The sequence below is a fragment of the Callithrix jacchus genome, chromosome 22 (assembly GCF_049354715.1).
Source record: "Callithrix jacchus isolate 240 chromosome 22, calJac240_pri, whole genome shotgun sequence".
NCBI lineage: Eukaryota > Metazoa > Chordata > Mammalia > Primates > Cebidae > Callithrix > Callithrix jacchus.
In genome coordinates, this window is record NC_133523.1 from 16,838,857 (window position 1) to 16,854,870 (window position 16,014).

Here is a 16,014-nt window from a genome sequence, read left to right on the forward strand (position 1 = left end):
CAAACTCCCAACCTCAGGTGATCCGCCCTCCTCGGCCTCCCAAAGTGCTGGGATTACAGGTGTGAGCCACTATGCCCAGCCTTGTTTTTGTTTTTTTAAGAGACGGGGTCTTGTTCTGTCACCTAGGCTGGAGTACAGTGGCATGATCATGGCTTGCTGCAGCCTCCACCTCCTGGGGCTCAAGTGATCCTCTTGCCTCAGCCTCCTGAGCAGCTGGAACTACAAGTGTGCACCACCACACCCAGCTAATTTTTAAATTTTGTATAGAGATGGGGTCTTGCTTGTTGCCCAGGCTGGTCTTGAACTCCTGGCTTCAGAGGATCCTCCCACCTTGGCCTCCCAAAGCACTGGGGTTACAGGCATGAGCCACCATGCCTGGCCAGCAGTAGCTTCAATAGTAAGGAATGTTAGTCAAGGGGTGACTCCCTGCCAGACCTGGCTAAGGGCCATGGCGGAACCCAGCTGGGGGCAGAGTGGGCATGGTCAGGTCCAATGTCCCATCCTGCTCCAGAGCGGACTGCCTGTGTGATTTAGGCTTGGCATGTGGTCCTTTAGCACGGGGGCCTGGGCAGCCCCCTAAGCCTGTCCCCTTCTCCCCCCACAGCTGCCGCAGCGGGAACCGAAAGAGCTTGGTGGTAGGAACGCCCTCCCCGACCCTCTCCCGGCCCCTGTCGCCACTGTCAGTCCCAACGGGTGAGTGTGGGAGCAGCCAGCGGATGCTGTGTCCTGCGTCTGCCCCGCTGACTCAGTTTCCCCACCTCCTCCTCAGCAGGCAGCAGCCCCTTGGATAGCCCTCGGAACTTCTCGGCTGCCTCTGCCCTCAACTTCCCCTTTGCCCGGAGGTGAGTGACTGCCGCCTTTGGGAGACAGTGCGGGCACCACGGGCAGGGGGTGGGCAGGGGTACGTGCTCGGTGGCTAGACCTGGCTCCTCATTCATTTCATTCATCTTTTCCCCTCCCCTGGCCCGTCTGGTGGTGGTCTCCCCCTCTGGCTCCCATCCCTACCAAATGCATGACATTTTGCAGCCACGTCCCACGCACGGACAGGTAATTTCAACCAGCCCACGGGGTGCGGGGTCATGGGGGGATACAGCCCCGTCTAAGAATTATTAACTCCCTAAAGAAATCATTCATTCATTCATTTAACAAGAGCTGATTGAGCACCTGTCATGTCGCAAGACGCTTGCATTTTATGTATTCATACAACAACATTCATTAAGCTCCTGCTGTGTGCATGCTCTGTGCTAGGGGCTGAGGGCATGGTTGCAAATGGGTGGCCTGCCCTTGGCCCCTGGGGAGTCCTCTGGTGGGGGCAGCCAGTGTGTGCCCCAGAAACTACAAGTCAGAGGTTGAAGCTTTGACAAGGGGACACGGTGGTAGCTGAAGTCACAGGGGGCTTCCTGGAAGAGATGCCTGAAGAGAGAGAGCGTACAGTGGACTTGGTCAGGCTGTGTCTATGTTCTTGGTGTTTTTCAAGAAGTCCTTCCTACAACAGGGCCAGAATATGCTGGCCACAGTGTCTGCTCTTGGTCCCCGCAAACCGCAGGGGCTGGGCCTTCCTTCCACATGTTCTTGTTTCCCTCTCCAGGGCAGACGGCAGAAGATGGTCCCTCGCGTCCCTCCCATCTTCCGGCTATGGAACCAACACACCCAGCTCCACCCTCTCGGTACCCATAGTCCCACCTTGGCAGGCGGACAGGCAGATGCCGGGTTGTGGGGGGACACATCTTTGTGGGGTTTTTTTCAAGGTGTTGGATAGTTGTGCAGTCAGCAAACATGCTAGCTACTTCCTCCATGCCTCATTTTGGGAAATGCAGGGGCCCCTGAGAAGACCCAGCCTTGGCCCCGAAATAGCCACTAGTCAGGGGGATACAGATATCCCCCTGGGGATAAGGGCTTGGGGTAAGGGCTTGGCCAGAGGGGAACTTGGGGCTGCCCAGGGGTACAGGCAGGAAGGGCTTCCTGGAGGAGGGGGCATCAGAGGTAGGGTTTTGAGGGATGCATAGGAGCTAGGCAGGAGAAAGAATGTTACCATCTGATGGCCAGCAGGCAGCCTGGGCCTTGAGGGGTGGTGCTGGGTCCCAGTCGAAGCACTGACAGTGACTCATGGCTCTGCTCACCACTGCTCCCTACTAGTCAAGCTCATCCTCCCGGGAACGTCTCCACCAGCTTCCCTTCCAGCCGACGCCGGACGAGCTGCATTTCCTGTCCAAGCACTTCCGCAGCTCAGAGAATGTACTTGATGAGGAAGGCGGCCGGTCACCCCGCCTCCGCCCCCGCTCCCGAAGTCTTAGGTGGGTCCTGACCCCTGGCCCCAGGCCCAGCCTCTCCCTGGGCTGGCTTGGAGGCCTGAGTGGTGGCTCCTCCTCCATCCCAGCCCTGATCCTACCTGCGCCTCGCCTCTGACTCTTGTCCCTCGGCCCCGGCTCAGAGATCCCAACAGCCTCCCCCAGGGGTTGGTCTCAGGTCCCATATCACAAGCAGCCATCTTTCCTTCAGCCCGGGCCGCGCGACGGGGACCTTCGACAATGAGATCGTCATGATGAATCACGTGTACCGGGAGAGGTTCCCCAAGGTGGGCAGTGCCTGGCGGCTGGACCAGCCCCTGTGCTTCTCTCCATGTTGCTGTCTCTCCATGGCACTCTGTCTTCCTGGTTGCGCTGCCCTTGCGTTTATGTCCATCTTTCCCTCCCCTTCCACTGAAAGATGTCATTGCTCCTGCCCCAGCCCTCCCATCCCATAGCCCCCATCGCCCCATCTCCTCTCTCCCCAGCCGTGCCCCTCCTGCCCACTTCCATGTGTGTCACTCCAGCCCCGCCCTCTGACCAGGTTGCCCCGTCTCACCCCACCCAGGCCACAGCACAGATGGAGGGCCGTCTGCAGGAGTTCCTGACGGCCTACGCGCCTGGCGCCCGGCTGGCACTGGCTGATGGCGTCTTGGGCTTCATCCACCACCAGATTGTCGAGCTGGCCCGAGACTGCCTGGCCAAGTCTGGTGAAAACCTCGTCACCTCCCGATACTTCCTAGAGATGCAGGACAAGCTGGAGCGGCTTCTGCAGGATGTAGGTGGTTTTTTGCGTGTTGGGGTTTTTGCATGTAGTGAGATGCGGGGCAAGGAGGGGTGCCCAGGCCAGACGGAGCTGAGGGCTTGTGGATGACGCCATGACCCACCTCCCCCAGGCCCACGAGCGCTCAGACAGTGAGGAGGTCAGTTTCATCGTCCAGCTTGTCCGGAAACTGCTGATTATCATCTCACGGCCGGCTCGGCTGCTGGAGTGTCTGGTACGTTTCTTTTCGTACGGCCAGCGTGGGGTCCAGGCAGAACTGAGACTGCACCCATGACAGTCCTGCCGAGATACAAGTGACAGATCCCATCGTACAGGGCTTTGAGAGGCACGGAGGGTGCTGCTGGGCTAGTGTGGCCTTCCCCGAGGAGGGGTCAGGAACAGAGACCCAGTGGGTGAGCCGCAATTGCTGGGAAGGGTGCTCCATTGCATATGCAGAGGGAACAGCATATGCAAAGGCCTGCAGATGGAACCAAGCCCTGGGTGACCAGCCCTCCTGTGCCCCTAGGAGTTTGACCCCGAGGAGTTTTACCACCTACTGGAGGCGGCCGAGGGCCATGCGCGGGAGGGCCAAGGCATTAAGACCGACCTTCCACAGTACATCATTGGGCAACTGGGCCTGGCCAAGGACCCCCTGGAGGGTAAGCCGGGATGGGAAGAGGAAACCAAGGCTGGGAAAGGCCAGGTGGAGGCCGGACACCATGGCTCACACCTGTAATCCCAGCACTTTGGGAGGACGAGGTGGGTGGATCACTGGAGGCCAGGAGTTCAAGACCAGTCCGGCCAACATGGTGAAACCCCGTTTTCACTAAAAACACAGAATTAGCCAAGTGTGGTGGCACATGCCTGTAATCCCAGCTACTCAGGAGACTGAGGCAGGAGAATCGCTTGAACCCAGGAGATGGAGGTTGCAGTGAGCTGAGATCACGCCACTGCCCTCCAGCCTGGGTGACAGACCAAGTCTACGTTTCAAAAAAAAAAAAAAAAAAGTAGCTGGGTATAGTAGTGCACACCTGTAGTCCCAGCTACTTGGGAGGCTAAGGTGGGAAGATCACTCGAACTTGGCAGGTTAAGACTGCAGAGAGCCGTGATCACACCACTGTCCTCCAGCCTGGGTGACAAAGCCAGACCCTGTCTCAGAAAGAGAAAAGAAAAACAAAACACAATTTCCACAAATAGCCAGGATAAGAGGAACCGAAACCTGGAGCATTGAACTTGGACCTAGCCTGGTCCTGCAGTCGTCAGGGGAGGCTCTGGGGGGAGGCAGCATTCAGACAGGAGGTGACCAGGTGCAGATCCAAAGGAGAGAGTGGAGCAGGCAGGGCACTGGCCTCAGCACAGACTCCGAGGTTGCACCATACATGGAGTGGGACCGGCCTGCCACTGTCCCGATTTAAAGCTGGGGAGGCTGGGCTCGGTGGCTTACACTTGTGATCCCAGCACTGTGGGAAGCCAGTGCAGGAGAATCACTTGAAGCCAAGAGTTTGAGACCAGCCTGGGCAACATAGTGAGACCCTGCCTCTATTTTTAAAAAAATTAGCCAGGCATGATGGCACATACCTGTAGTCATAGCTACTTGGGGGGCTGAGGTGGGAAGATTGCTTGAGCCCAGGAGTTTGAGGCTGCAGTGAGCTATGTTCACACCACTGCACTCCAGCCTGGGCAACATAGCAAGACCCCATCTCTATAAAAAGTATTTTTTAAAGTTAGCCAGGTGTGGTGGTGCATGCCTGTAGTCCCAGCTACACGGGAGGCTGAGATGGGAGGATCGCTTGAGTCTAGGAGGCTGAGGCTGCAATGAGCCATCGTGGCCCCACTGCACTCCAGCCTGGGTGACAGAGCAAGAGCCTGTCTCTAAAATATCAAATCAGCCGAGCCTGCTGGTTTATGCCTGTAATCCCAGCACTTTGAGAGGCAGAGGCGGGCAGATCACCTGAGGTCAGGAGTTGGAGACCAGCCTGGCGAACATGGTGAAACCTGTCTCTACTAAAAATACAAAAATTCGGCTGGGTGCAGTGGCTCACACCTGTAAACCCAGCACTTTGGAGGCCAAGGCAGGCAGGTCACCTGGAATCAGGAGTTCAAGACCAGCCTGGCCAACATGGTGAAACCCCATCTCTACTAAAAATACAAAAATTAGTTGGACGTGGTGGTGGGCGCTTGTAATCCCAGCTACTTGGGAGGCTGAGGCAGGAGAATCCCTTGAACTGGGGAGGCAGTGAGCCAAGATCGCACCACTGTACTCCAGCCTGGGCGACAGAGTGAGACTCTGTCTCAAAATATAATAATAATACAAATACAAATGCAAAAATTAGCTGGGCGTGGTGGCGCGTGCCTGTAATTCCAGCTACCCGGGAAGCTGAGACAAGAGAATTGCTTGAACCCAGGAGCTGGAGGTTGCAGTGAGCCGAGATCGTGCCATTGCACTCCAGCCTGGGCGACAGAGTGAGACTCTGTCTCAAAAATAATAATAATAAAAACGTTTTAAAAGCAAAAAAAAGAAAGAAAAACAGAAAAGATAATACAAATACAAAAATTAGCTGGGTGTGGTGGCGCACGCCTGTCATCCCAGCCACTCGGGAGGCTAAGACAGGAAAATCGCTGGGACCCAGGAGGCGGAGGTTGCAGTGAGCCGAGATGGCAACACTGCATTCTCTAGCCTGGGTGACAGAGCGAGACTCCATTTCAGAAAAATAAATAGATAAATAAAATAAATAATCATACTAATAAAAAAGCTGGGGAAACCGAGGCTCCAGGCAGATGAGGCTGAGCCGGGAATCCAACCCAGCCGTGCCTGAGGCCAAGTCACATGTGGTCTGTATCTGGACCATGTTTGCTGGGCATTTGCTAGGGCTGCCCCTCTGCCAAGGCCTGGGGCCAGAACGTACTAGACCCTCCACCTGGGCTGAGGAAGATGTTGGGAGCTGACACCCGGGGGCCTGTGTCACATCTGTGTTCAGAGCCCGAGTTTGATCATGATTGAACACTTCGGAGCCGGGGCAGCCCACTGGCCCTTCTAGAAGGTTCCTCAGTCACTGCTTCATCCAGCCTCCCAGGTGTGGCTTCATGACAGTGTCGTGGGAGCTGGCCAGGGGAGACACCGCATTCCCAGCCTGGGCTGAGAACTCTAGAGGCCTCAAGAAATTGCCGAGTGATTCAGGGTGAGGTGGGAGGCTCCAGCTGAGGCTCCTCCTTCATCTTGCAGAGATGGTACCACTGAGTCACCTCGAAGAAGAACAGCCCCCAGCGCCCGAGTCCCCGGAGGTGAGTCGCAGAGCCTGCGGGCCCCGCCCATCTTGTTCTTTCCAGAGTGGACCAAGAACCCGAAGAAAGGGCTGGGTTTGCCGAGGTCGTGCACGTAGGTTAATTGGCATGTGTGACTTTGGAGGCAAGGTGATGGCACGTGGGACTGCCCTGCCTTGGAGGTCGGGGGGGAGGGGCACCGAAAAGGTGAGTTTTGCAGGATGTGTAAGAGTTTTCCAGGAGGAGGCACAGCTGTGAGCGAAAAAAGTACAGAAAGTCAGTAGCTGAGTTGGAGAAGTTTGGACAGGGGAGGAGGTAGCATCGGGCACCAGGACCAGAGGTTTGGGCTTGGGGGCAGGAGCCAGGCCAGCTCTGCAGTGGGCAGGACTTTCAGCCCTTCTCATCCCCCAGAGCCGCACCCTGGTCGGCCAGTCACGGAGGAAGCCATGCGAGAGCGACTTTGAGACCATCAAACTTATTAGCAACGGAGCCTATGGGTGAGTCCTGTATAGACCCATTTCACAGATGCCGGAGGGGATGGTTGAGGCCCAGGCAGTTCCTGCATCCCCATCCCACCGCAGGAGGCCTCACACATTCACCATTGAATGGACAGAGAGGCCCACCCGAGGCCTGGAGGGGAAAATGGAGACACGGCCTCACGTGTGCTCTGTCTACCAGTCTGCCCAGGTGTAGGGCATTCTAGGGGCTTGACATGTGGGCCTTCTGAAAGGCCCTGACCGCACCTCAGAGGCCCTGCCCTAGTCCACTCGGGCCCCGCCCTCCCTGAGGCCTGGTGGGCTAGATCAAGCGTAGGAGGGGGGCGGCTGATTAAGGAAATAGATGTCCACCCAGTGGGAGTTGCTCGCAGTGAGCTTTATTTAGGTGATGCTTTGAATGGCAGGTTTGCATACAAGGGAAGTCCCTCACAGCATAAGCCCTTTGGAGGCTGAGGTTCCAGGAGCCACCATCAAGAGGGAGAAGCCGGCAAGGGAACTCTGGGGGGAGAGGGGGATCAGAGAGGGGCTTACGTGTCTAGGTGATGTTCTACAGCGGGAACACTGAGTCTCTGGGTCAGAGAGTCCTGCAGGGTGGTTGCAACTTAGGGTCTTAAAATCCACAAGGTTGGCCGGGCATCGTAGCTCACGCCTGTAATCTCAGCACTTTGGGAGACCTAGGCGGGCAGATCACGAGGTCTGGAGATTGAGACCATCCTGGTCAACATGGTGAAACCCCATCTCTACTAAAAATACAAAAAATTAGCCGGGTGTGGTGGCGCGTGCCTGTAGTCCCAGCTACTCAGGAGGCTGAAGCAGGAGAATTGCTTGAACTCGGGAGGTGGAGATTGCAGTGCGCTGAGATCACCCCACTGCACTACAGCGTGGGCGACAGTGTGAGACTCTTATCAAAAAAAAAAGAAAAGAAAGAAACCCACAAGGTTCATCTTATCCATGGCTCAGAGACACAGGATGCTGCTTCCCAAGCCTGCAAAGCAAACAGGCTCTCACTGGCTAACATTCTGCTTATTCGGGCTGTGTGTAAAACAATTTGATGTGTAAACATGTGAGCTCGGTGCTAGCGGGCTTTTAAAAGAGCTGGACTAGGTGTGGTGGCCCTTTGGGAGGCCAAGGCAGGAGGATCACTTGAGGCCAGGAGTCCAAGACCAGCCTGGCCAACATGGCAAAACCCCATCTCTACTAAAAATAGAAAAATTAGCTGGGTATAATGGTCCCAGATACTTGGGAGGCTGAAATGGGAGGATTACCTGAGCCCAGGAGGCAGAGGTTGCGTTGAGCCGAGATTACCCCACTGCATTCCAGCTTGGGCGACAGAGTGAGACCATCTCAAAGCAAAAAAGAGAGAGAGAGAGAAAGAAATACACAAGCAGCCAGGTGCAGTGGTTCTCACCTGTAATCCCAGCGCTTTGGAAGGCTGAGGCGGGAGGATCACACGAGGCCAGGAGTTTGAGACTAGCCTGTGCAATATAGCAAGGCCCCATCTCTACCAAAAACTTTAAACATTAACAAGGCTTCTGATGTGGGAGCATCACTTGAGCCTGGTGGCAAAGGGGGAGGCTTAAAGACTGTAGTGAGCCGTGATCCCATGACTGCACCCCAGCCTGGGCAAGAGTGAGGCACTGTCTCAAAAAGGTAAAATAAGATAAAAGACGCGGGGCGCGGTGGCTCTGGACTGTAATCTCAGCACTTTGGGAGGCCAAGGTCAGGAGTTCAAGACCAGCCTGGCCAAGATGGTGAAACCCCGTGTCTAACTAAAAATACAAAAATGAGCCAGGTGTGCTGGTGGGCACCGGTAATCCCAGCTGCTTGGGAGGCTGAGGCAGGAGAATCGCTTGAACCCGGGCAGCAGAGATTGCAGTGAGCTGAGACTGTGCCACTGTACTACATCCAGGGCGACAGACTGAGATTCTGTCTCTAAGATAAAAATATAAAAATGAAAGAAACATACAACATAGAGGGCCATGTATATGACTGCTGGTGATGGTGGCTTAAACCCAAGGTGGCCACTCTGGGAGGGGGACCAGGTAAGGAGAAAGCGTGGCCCGGGCGGGGGCACAGCACAGGCAGAGGCCAGACAGGCTGGGATCTGGGCTCTATTGGGCGGCAGCGCCTGCTGGGGCCTCGATCCCAGGTCCCAGCAAGCCTGGCCCCTGTCCCCAGGGCTGTGTACTTGGTGCGGCACCGTGACACCCGGCAGCGCTTTGCAATCAAGAAGATCAACAAACAGAACTTGATGCTGCGTAACCAGATCCAGCAGGTCTTTGTGGAGCGTGACATCCTCACCTTTGCCGAGAACCCCTTTGTGGTCAGCATGTTCTGCTCCTTTGAGACCCGGCGCCACCTGTGTATGGTCATGGAATACGTGGAAGGTGCGGTCCCTGGGGCTTGCATGCCTCCAGCGACGGGGAGCTCACCCCTCCACACGTGGGAGAAAATGTTTAGACCATGTTGAGGTCTGTTCTGTCCTCCATGAGGTCTCATGCTGCTTTGGGGGATCCTCAGGAACCCCAGTCTGGGGTAGGGAGCACAGCCACGGGGGTTCAGGGCTGGGAGAGCCCAGACAGGAGTGTGTGAGGGTGGGACCCTGGAGGCAGGAGAAGGGTAGGCATCCTGGGTGGGGGAAACTGACAGCTGCCTGGAGGCCAGAAGTGAAGGCAGGGTCTGGCAGGTAAAGTACTGTTACCAGGGTACTGCCAGGCGAGACAGGGAGCATGCACTTAGGAGATACCAGCTGTGTACGGGGGAAGAGACCACTCATTAATTGCTGCCCTGCTGGGGAGAATCAGAAGGCAGGGTCTTGGTCTGACTCAGTGGCTCAGGCCTGTAGTGCCAGCAGTTTGGGAGGCTGAGGTGGGCTGATCGGTGGGGTCAGGACTTTGAGACCAGCCTGAGCAACATGGCGAAACCCTGTCTCTACTAAAAATATAAAAATTAGGCAGGCGTGGTGGTTCACACCTGTAGTCCCAGCTACTCAGGAGGTTGAGGCAGGAGAATCGCTTGAACCCTGGAGGTAGAGGTTGCAGTGAGCCGAGACTGTGCCCTGCACTCTATCCTAGGTGACAGAGCGAGACTCCATCTCAAAAAAATAAATAAATCCCAGCACTTTGGGAGGCCCGGATGGGTGGATCACAAGGTCAGGAGATCAAGACCATCCTGGCCAACATGGTGAAACCCCATCTCCACAAAAAATACAAAAATTAGCTGGGCATGGCAGCACGTGCCTGTAATTCCAGCTACTCAGGAGGCTGAGACAGAAGAATTGCTTGAACCTGGGAGGCGGAGGGGGCAGAGAGCCGAGATTGAGTCACTGTACTCCAGCCTGTGACAGAGCAAGACTCTGTCTCAAAATAAATAAATAAATAAAAATTTAAAAATAGGCCAGGTGCAGTGTCTCACACCTGTAATCCCAGCACTTTGAGAGGCTGAGACGAGTAGATCACAAGGTCGAGAGTTCAAGACCATCCTGGCCAACATGGTGAAACCCTGTGTCTACTAAAAATATAAAAATTAGTTGGGTGTGGTGGTGCACACCTGTGGTCCCAGCTACTTGGGAGGCTGAGGCTGGAGAATCGCTTGAATCCAGGAGGCAGAGGTTGCAACGAGCCAAGATTGCGCCACTGCACTCCAGCCTGGCGACAGAGCGAGACTCCATCTCAAAAAATAAAAATTTTAAAATTTAAACTAAATGAAGGCAGGGTCTGCCCCTTCCCTTTTCCGCGACCCTCCCTGCTGAGACAGAACAAACTGGGGACCCTTTGCAGGAGGTGAAGCGAGGATGATGCATAGGCTTTGGGCATAACCTAAGGGGTGGGGCGCCGGGCCTCATGAGCACATCCACCCCTCTCCCAGGCGGTGACTGCGCCACGCTCTTGAAGAACATGGGCCCGCTGCCCGTGGACATGGCCCGCATGTACTTCGCCGAGACCGTGTTGGCGCTCGAGTACCTGCACAACTACGGCATCGTGCACCGTGACCTCAAACCAGACAAGTGAGCTGAGCTAGCACGCGAAGTCCTCAGGGAGGGCGGGGCCAGAGCGGCTGGGGGCGGGGGCAGAGCAGATCGGGGGCGGGGCCTCAGGTGGGGAGCCCCACCTGTCTGATGCTCTGTTGGCACCTCCTGACGGGAAGGCAGGGAATGAGCACAAGGTGAACATCTTGTGTGTACAGAGGAGAGGAGAGCAGACACTTAATCGACATCTGCTGTGTGCAGCGGAAGGCCGGTGCACTTATGGAGGTGCTGCCAATCAAGGGGAGAGGGGAGACGATGTGCACTTAGGATGCACACACTGTATACAGAAGGGGCTGCGCACCCAGAGCTGCTGCTGCACAAGGGGAGAGAACATGCACTTATAAGGCACCAGCTATATACACAGAACAGGATTATGCAATTTGCAAGACCTTAGATGCAAAGACAGTGACCATGCATGTCTTGAGCACCTGCTATATATTGGTGCAAGAAAGCAATGAAGAGAACATGTTTACCGAGAGCCTTAGGATGTTTATTTGATTCTGGTATGTAGTAAGCACCTACAATATGCCAGATCCTCTATGGGCAACTGGGAGACACAGGGCCACCTGCTTTGAAACCCCTGTATGATTTTCTCCCCTGCATTTATTGAGTGCCTGCTGTGTACAGGGAAAACGGATGCCCATTTATCAAACCTCCTCGAGATATGAGGCAAGAACTAACATTTCTCACATACATGTATGGAGATGTGAACATGAGTGTGAAGAGCCTTGCACGCAGGCCAGGCGTGGTGGTTCACGCCTGTAATCCCAGCACTTTAGGAGGCCGAGGCAGGCAGATCACCTGAAGTCAGGTGTTCAAGACCAGCCTGGCCAACCTGGTGAAACCCTATCTCTACTAAAAATACAAAAATTAGCCGGGCATGGCGGTGCATGCCTGTAGTCCCAGCTACTCAGGAGGCTGAGGCAGGAGAATCGCTTGAACCTGGGAAGCAGAAGTTGCAGTGACCCAAGATCGTGCCACTGCACTCCCGCCTGGGCGACAGAGTGAGACTCCATCTCAAAAAAAAAAAGAGCCTTGCATGTTTTCAGGGCATTTTGCACTTAACAAGTGGCTTAGAAAACAGACATGTATTTGGCACCTGCTGTATACCTGGGCCTGTGCTCGATGCTCTGAAGAACTCAGAGTATGAATAACTCCTTACGCAGTAATGTAGGGTTTCTACGTCACATGTTTGTGGCCGACATGTATTTGGCACCTGCTGTATACCTGGGCCTGTGCTCGATGCTCTGAAGAACTCAGAAGGATGAATAACTCCTTACGCAGTAATGTAGGGTTTCTATGTCACATGTTTGTGGCTGACATGTACTTGTTAGGCACCAGGTGTGTACAAGGTATGCAGAGCAACAATTACTAGGCAATGACTGTATACCTAGTCCAGAACAGTTTAACTATATTTTTTTTTTGAGACAGGGTCAGTCTCTGTCGCCCAGGCTGGAGTACAGTGGCGCGATCTTGGCTCACTGCGACCTCCACCTCCCAGGTTCAAGGGATTCTCCTGCTTCACCCTCCCAAGCAGCTGGGATTATATGCATGCACCACCACACCCAGCTAATTTTGTTATTTTCTTTTTTGTTGGTTTTTTTTTTTTTTTTTTTTTGAAATGGAGTGTCTCTCTGTCACCCAGGCTGGAGTGCAGTGGCACGATCTCAGCTCACTGCAACCTCTGCCTGCCGGGTTCAGGGGATTCTCCTGCCTCAGCCCCCTGAGTAGCTGGGAGTATAGGCGTGCACCACCAAGCCCAGCTAGTTTTGTATTTTCAGTAGTGCCAGGATTTCATGTTGGTGAGGCTGGTCTCAAACTCCTGACCTCAGGTGATCCACCCACCTCGGCCTCCCAAAGTGCTGGGATCACAGGCGTGAGCCACTGCGCCGACCCAGAATTGTTTCTTTACAGAGCTTTGGCAAACAGGAGGTACTAAATACATACTTCATTAAATTATGGTTATACACAGTGAATTCTCTGGAATTTTTTTTTTTTTTTTGAAGACAGAGTCTTACACCATCGCCCAGGCTGGAGTGCAGTGGTGTGATCTCAGCTCACTGCAGTCTCTGCCTCCTGGGTTCAAGCAGTTCTCCTGCCTCAGCCTCCCGAGTAGCTGGGATTACAGGCACGCGCCACCATGCCCAGCTAATTTTTGTATTTTTAGTAGAGACGGGGTTTCACCAGGTTGGGCAGGATGTTCTCAATCCTGACTTCGTGATCCGCCCACCTCAGCCTCCCAAAGTGCTGGGATTACAGGCATGAGCCACCGCATCTGGCCCCTCTGGATTTTTTTTTTTTTTGAGACAGAGTCTTGCTCTGTCACCAGGCTGGAGTGCAGTGATGTGATCTCAGCTCACTGCAGTCTCTGCCTCCTGGGTTCAAGCGATTCTTCTGCCTCAGCCTCCTGAGTAGCTGGGACCACAGGCCTGTGCCACCATGCCTGGCTAATTTTTTTGTATTTTTAGTAGAGACGGGGTTTTACCGTGTTGGCCAGGATGGTCTCGATCTCTTAACCTTGTGATCCGCCCGCCTCAGCCTCCCAAAGTGCTGGGATTACAGGCGTGAGCCACCGCGCCCGGCCCCTCTGGAATGTATTTTTAAGTGGCAGATGCACCCAGAAGCTGCACAGAAATGGGACTTTATACAGCTGGTGTGTAAGATTCTATGATGCAGCGAAACATTTATATACTTAATTTCACAGGAAAACCTAAATAGCAGTGTATAGGGTACATATGGAGTTTTAAAAATGGGTCCATTCAGACTGGGCGTGGTGTCTCATGCCTGTAATCCCATCACTTTGGGAGGCTGAGGTTGCAGCACTGTTTGAGTTCAGGTGTTTGAGACAAGCGTGGGCCATGTAGTGACGCCCCATCTGTACAAACAAAATTTGAAAGCTAGCCAGGCAGCCAGGCACAGTGACTCACGCCTGCAATCCCAACACTTGCGGAGGCTGAGGCGGGCGGATCACCTGTGGTCAGAAGTTCAAGACCAGCCTGGCCAACATGGTGAAACCCTGTCTCTACAAAAATTTAAAAACTAGCCAGGTATGATGGCGGGTACCTATAATCCCAGCTACTCTGGAGGCTAAGGCAGGAGAATCACTTGAACTCAGGAGGCAGAGGTTGCACTGAGATTGTGCCATTGCACTCCAGCACTCCAGTCTGGGCAACAAGAGTAAAATTTCAACTCAAAAAAAAAAAATTAGCTAAGCATGGTGGCGGGCACCTGTAATCCCAGCTACTCAGGAGGCTGAAGCAGGAGAATTGCTTGAACCTGGGAGGTGGAGGTTGTAGTGAGCCAGGAACAGACACACACACATACACGAGACCAGGCATGCTGGCTCACATTTGTCATGCAAGCACTTTTGAAGGTGGGAGGATTGCTTGAGGCCAGGAATTCAGGACCAGCCTCATAGCAACATAGCAAGACCTCATATCTACCAAAGAAAAAAAAAAAATGCCCAGCGCAGTGGCTCACGCCTGTAATCCCAGCACTTTGGGAGGCCGAGATGGGTGGATCATGAGGTCAGGAGTTCAAGACCAGCCTGGCCAATATGGTGAAACCCCATCTCTACTAAAAACATAAAAAATTAGCCGGGCGTGGTGATGTGCGCCTGTAGTCCCAGCTGCTCGGGAGGCTGAGGCAGGAGAATCGCTTGAACCCGGGAGGCGGAGGTTGCAATGAGCTAAGATTGCACCACTGCACTCCAGCCTGGTGACAGAGCAAGACTCTGTCTCAAAAAAAAAAAACCTTAGCTGGGTTTGGTAGTGTGCCCCGTAGTCCCAGCTACTCGGGAAGCTGAGGCAGGAGGATCACTTGGGCCCAGGAGTTGGAGGCAGAGCTCTGTCTGTGTCAGGTGGAGCCAAGGTCTGGGGCAGAAGGAGCGGCCAGGCCCCCTGGCCCCCCAGCCCTGAGCACCCCTCGCCTGCCCACAGCCTGCTCATCACCTCACTCGGCCACATCAAGCTCACGGACTTCGGCCTGTCCAAGATTGGCCTGATGAGCATGGCCACCAACCTCTACGAGGGCCACATCGAGAAGGACGCCCGGGAGTTCATCGACAAGCAGGTGGGCGGCCAGGTGGGCGGGTGGCCGTGGGACGCCACCTCCTCTCTCCTGGGGCCTCTCTTGGGCTGGGGGCGGGCCTCAGTTTCCCCGTTCTGCCTGGGTCCAGGTGTGCGGGACACCGGAGTACATCGCTCCCGAGGTGATTTTCCGCCAGGGCTACGGGAAGCCAGTGGACTGGTGGGCCATGGGCGTCGTTCTCTATGAGTTTCTGGTGGGCTGCGTGCCTTTCTTCGGAGACACCCCCGAGGAACTCTTCGGTCAGGTGGTCAGCGGTGCGTTCCCTCCACGGGCCTGGGTTGAGCTGTAGCCCCACCGAGCTCTGGGCAGCGTCCAGGGAGAGAAGCAGGACGAGGGGAGGGAGTTGGATGTCCAGTAGGGAGGCGGTAGGGTGCTGAGGGGGGTGGGTGGCTGGATTAATTATAGGGTCACAGAGGCTTCACTGAAGTGACATGTGAGGCTGGGCGTGGTGGCTCACACCTGTAATTCCAGCACTTTAGGAGGCCAAGGCAGGAAGATCATATAACGCCAGCAGATCGAGACCAGCCTGGACAACATGGCGAAACCCGATCTCTACTAAAAATACAAAAATTAGCCTGGGGTGGTGGTTCACGCCTGTAATCCCAGCACTTTGGGAGGCCGAGGCGGGCAGATCACTAGGTCAAGAGATTGAGACCATCCTGGCCAACATAATGAATCCCGTCTTTACTAAAAATTTCAAAAAAAATTAGCCAGGCATGGTGGCACACGCCTGTAATCCCAACTACTTGGGAGGCTGAGGCAGAAGGATCTCTTGAACCCGGGAGGCAGAAGTTGCAGCCAACCAAGATAGCATCACTGCACTCCAGCCTGGGCGGCAGAGCAAGACTCTGCCTCAAAAAATGAATACATAAAAATACAAAAATTAGCCAGGCATGGTGGCGAGCACCTGTAATCCCTGCTACTTGGGAGGCTGAGGCAGGAGCATTGCTTGAACCCGGGAGGCGGAGGTTGCGGTCAGGCGAGACAGCATCACTGCACTCCGGCCTGGGCGGCAGAGCAAGACTCTGTCTCAAAAAATAAAAAAGAGAAGTGACATGTGGGCAGAGACCTGCAAGAACCTCAAAATGAGAG

The 16,014-nt window shown here is 54.7% G+C and overlaps 1 protein-coding gene across 50 annotated transcripts in view; it reads left to right on the forward strand.

Moving 5' to 3' along the window:
- The window catches only part of MAST3 (microtubule associated serine/threonine kinase 3), a 54,879-nt gene that overhangs the window by 24,139 nt on the left and 14,726 nt on the right, over positions 1-16,014 (forward strand). For 14 of the 50 annotated variants that reach the window (XM_078361809.1, XM_078361808.1, XM_078361813.1 and 11 more), the window contains 14 exons: positions 605-693; positions 770-842; positions 1,589-1,667; positions 2,137-2,294; positions 2,500-2,575; positions 2,854-3,063; positions 3,182-3,283; positions 3,575-3,707; positions 6,272-6,330; positions 6,721-6,806; positions 8,985-9,193; positions 10,674-10,812; positions 14,772-14,904; positions 15,011-15,176. In XM_078361809.1, coding sequence (XP_078217935.1) covers positions 2,540-2,575; positions 2,854-3,063; positions 3,182-3,283; positions 3,575-3,707; positions 6,272-6,330; positions 6,721-6,806; positions 8,985-9,193; positions 10,674-10,812; positions 14,772-14,904; positions 15,011-15,176 — 1,273 coding nt within the window. In that variant the 5' untranslated portion in view covers positions 605-693; positions 770-842; positions 1,589-1,667; positions 2,137-2,294; positions 2,500-2,539. Of the gene's footprint in view, positions 1-604; positions 694-769; positions 843-1,026; positions 1,048-1,588; positions 1,668-2,136; positions 2,295-2,499; positions 2,576-2,853; positions 3,064-3,181; positions 3,284-3,574; positions 3,708-6,271; positions 6,331-6,720; positions 6,807-8,984; positions 9,194-10,673; positions 10,813-14,771; positions 14,905-15,010; positions 15,177-16,014 lie in introns of all 50 variants that reach the window. The other 36 variants (XM_078361812.1, XM_078361796.1, XM_078361800.1 and 33 more) reach the window with 3 other exon arrangements.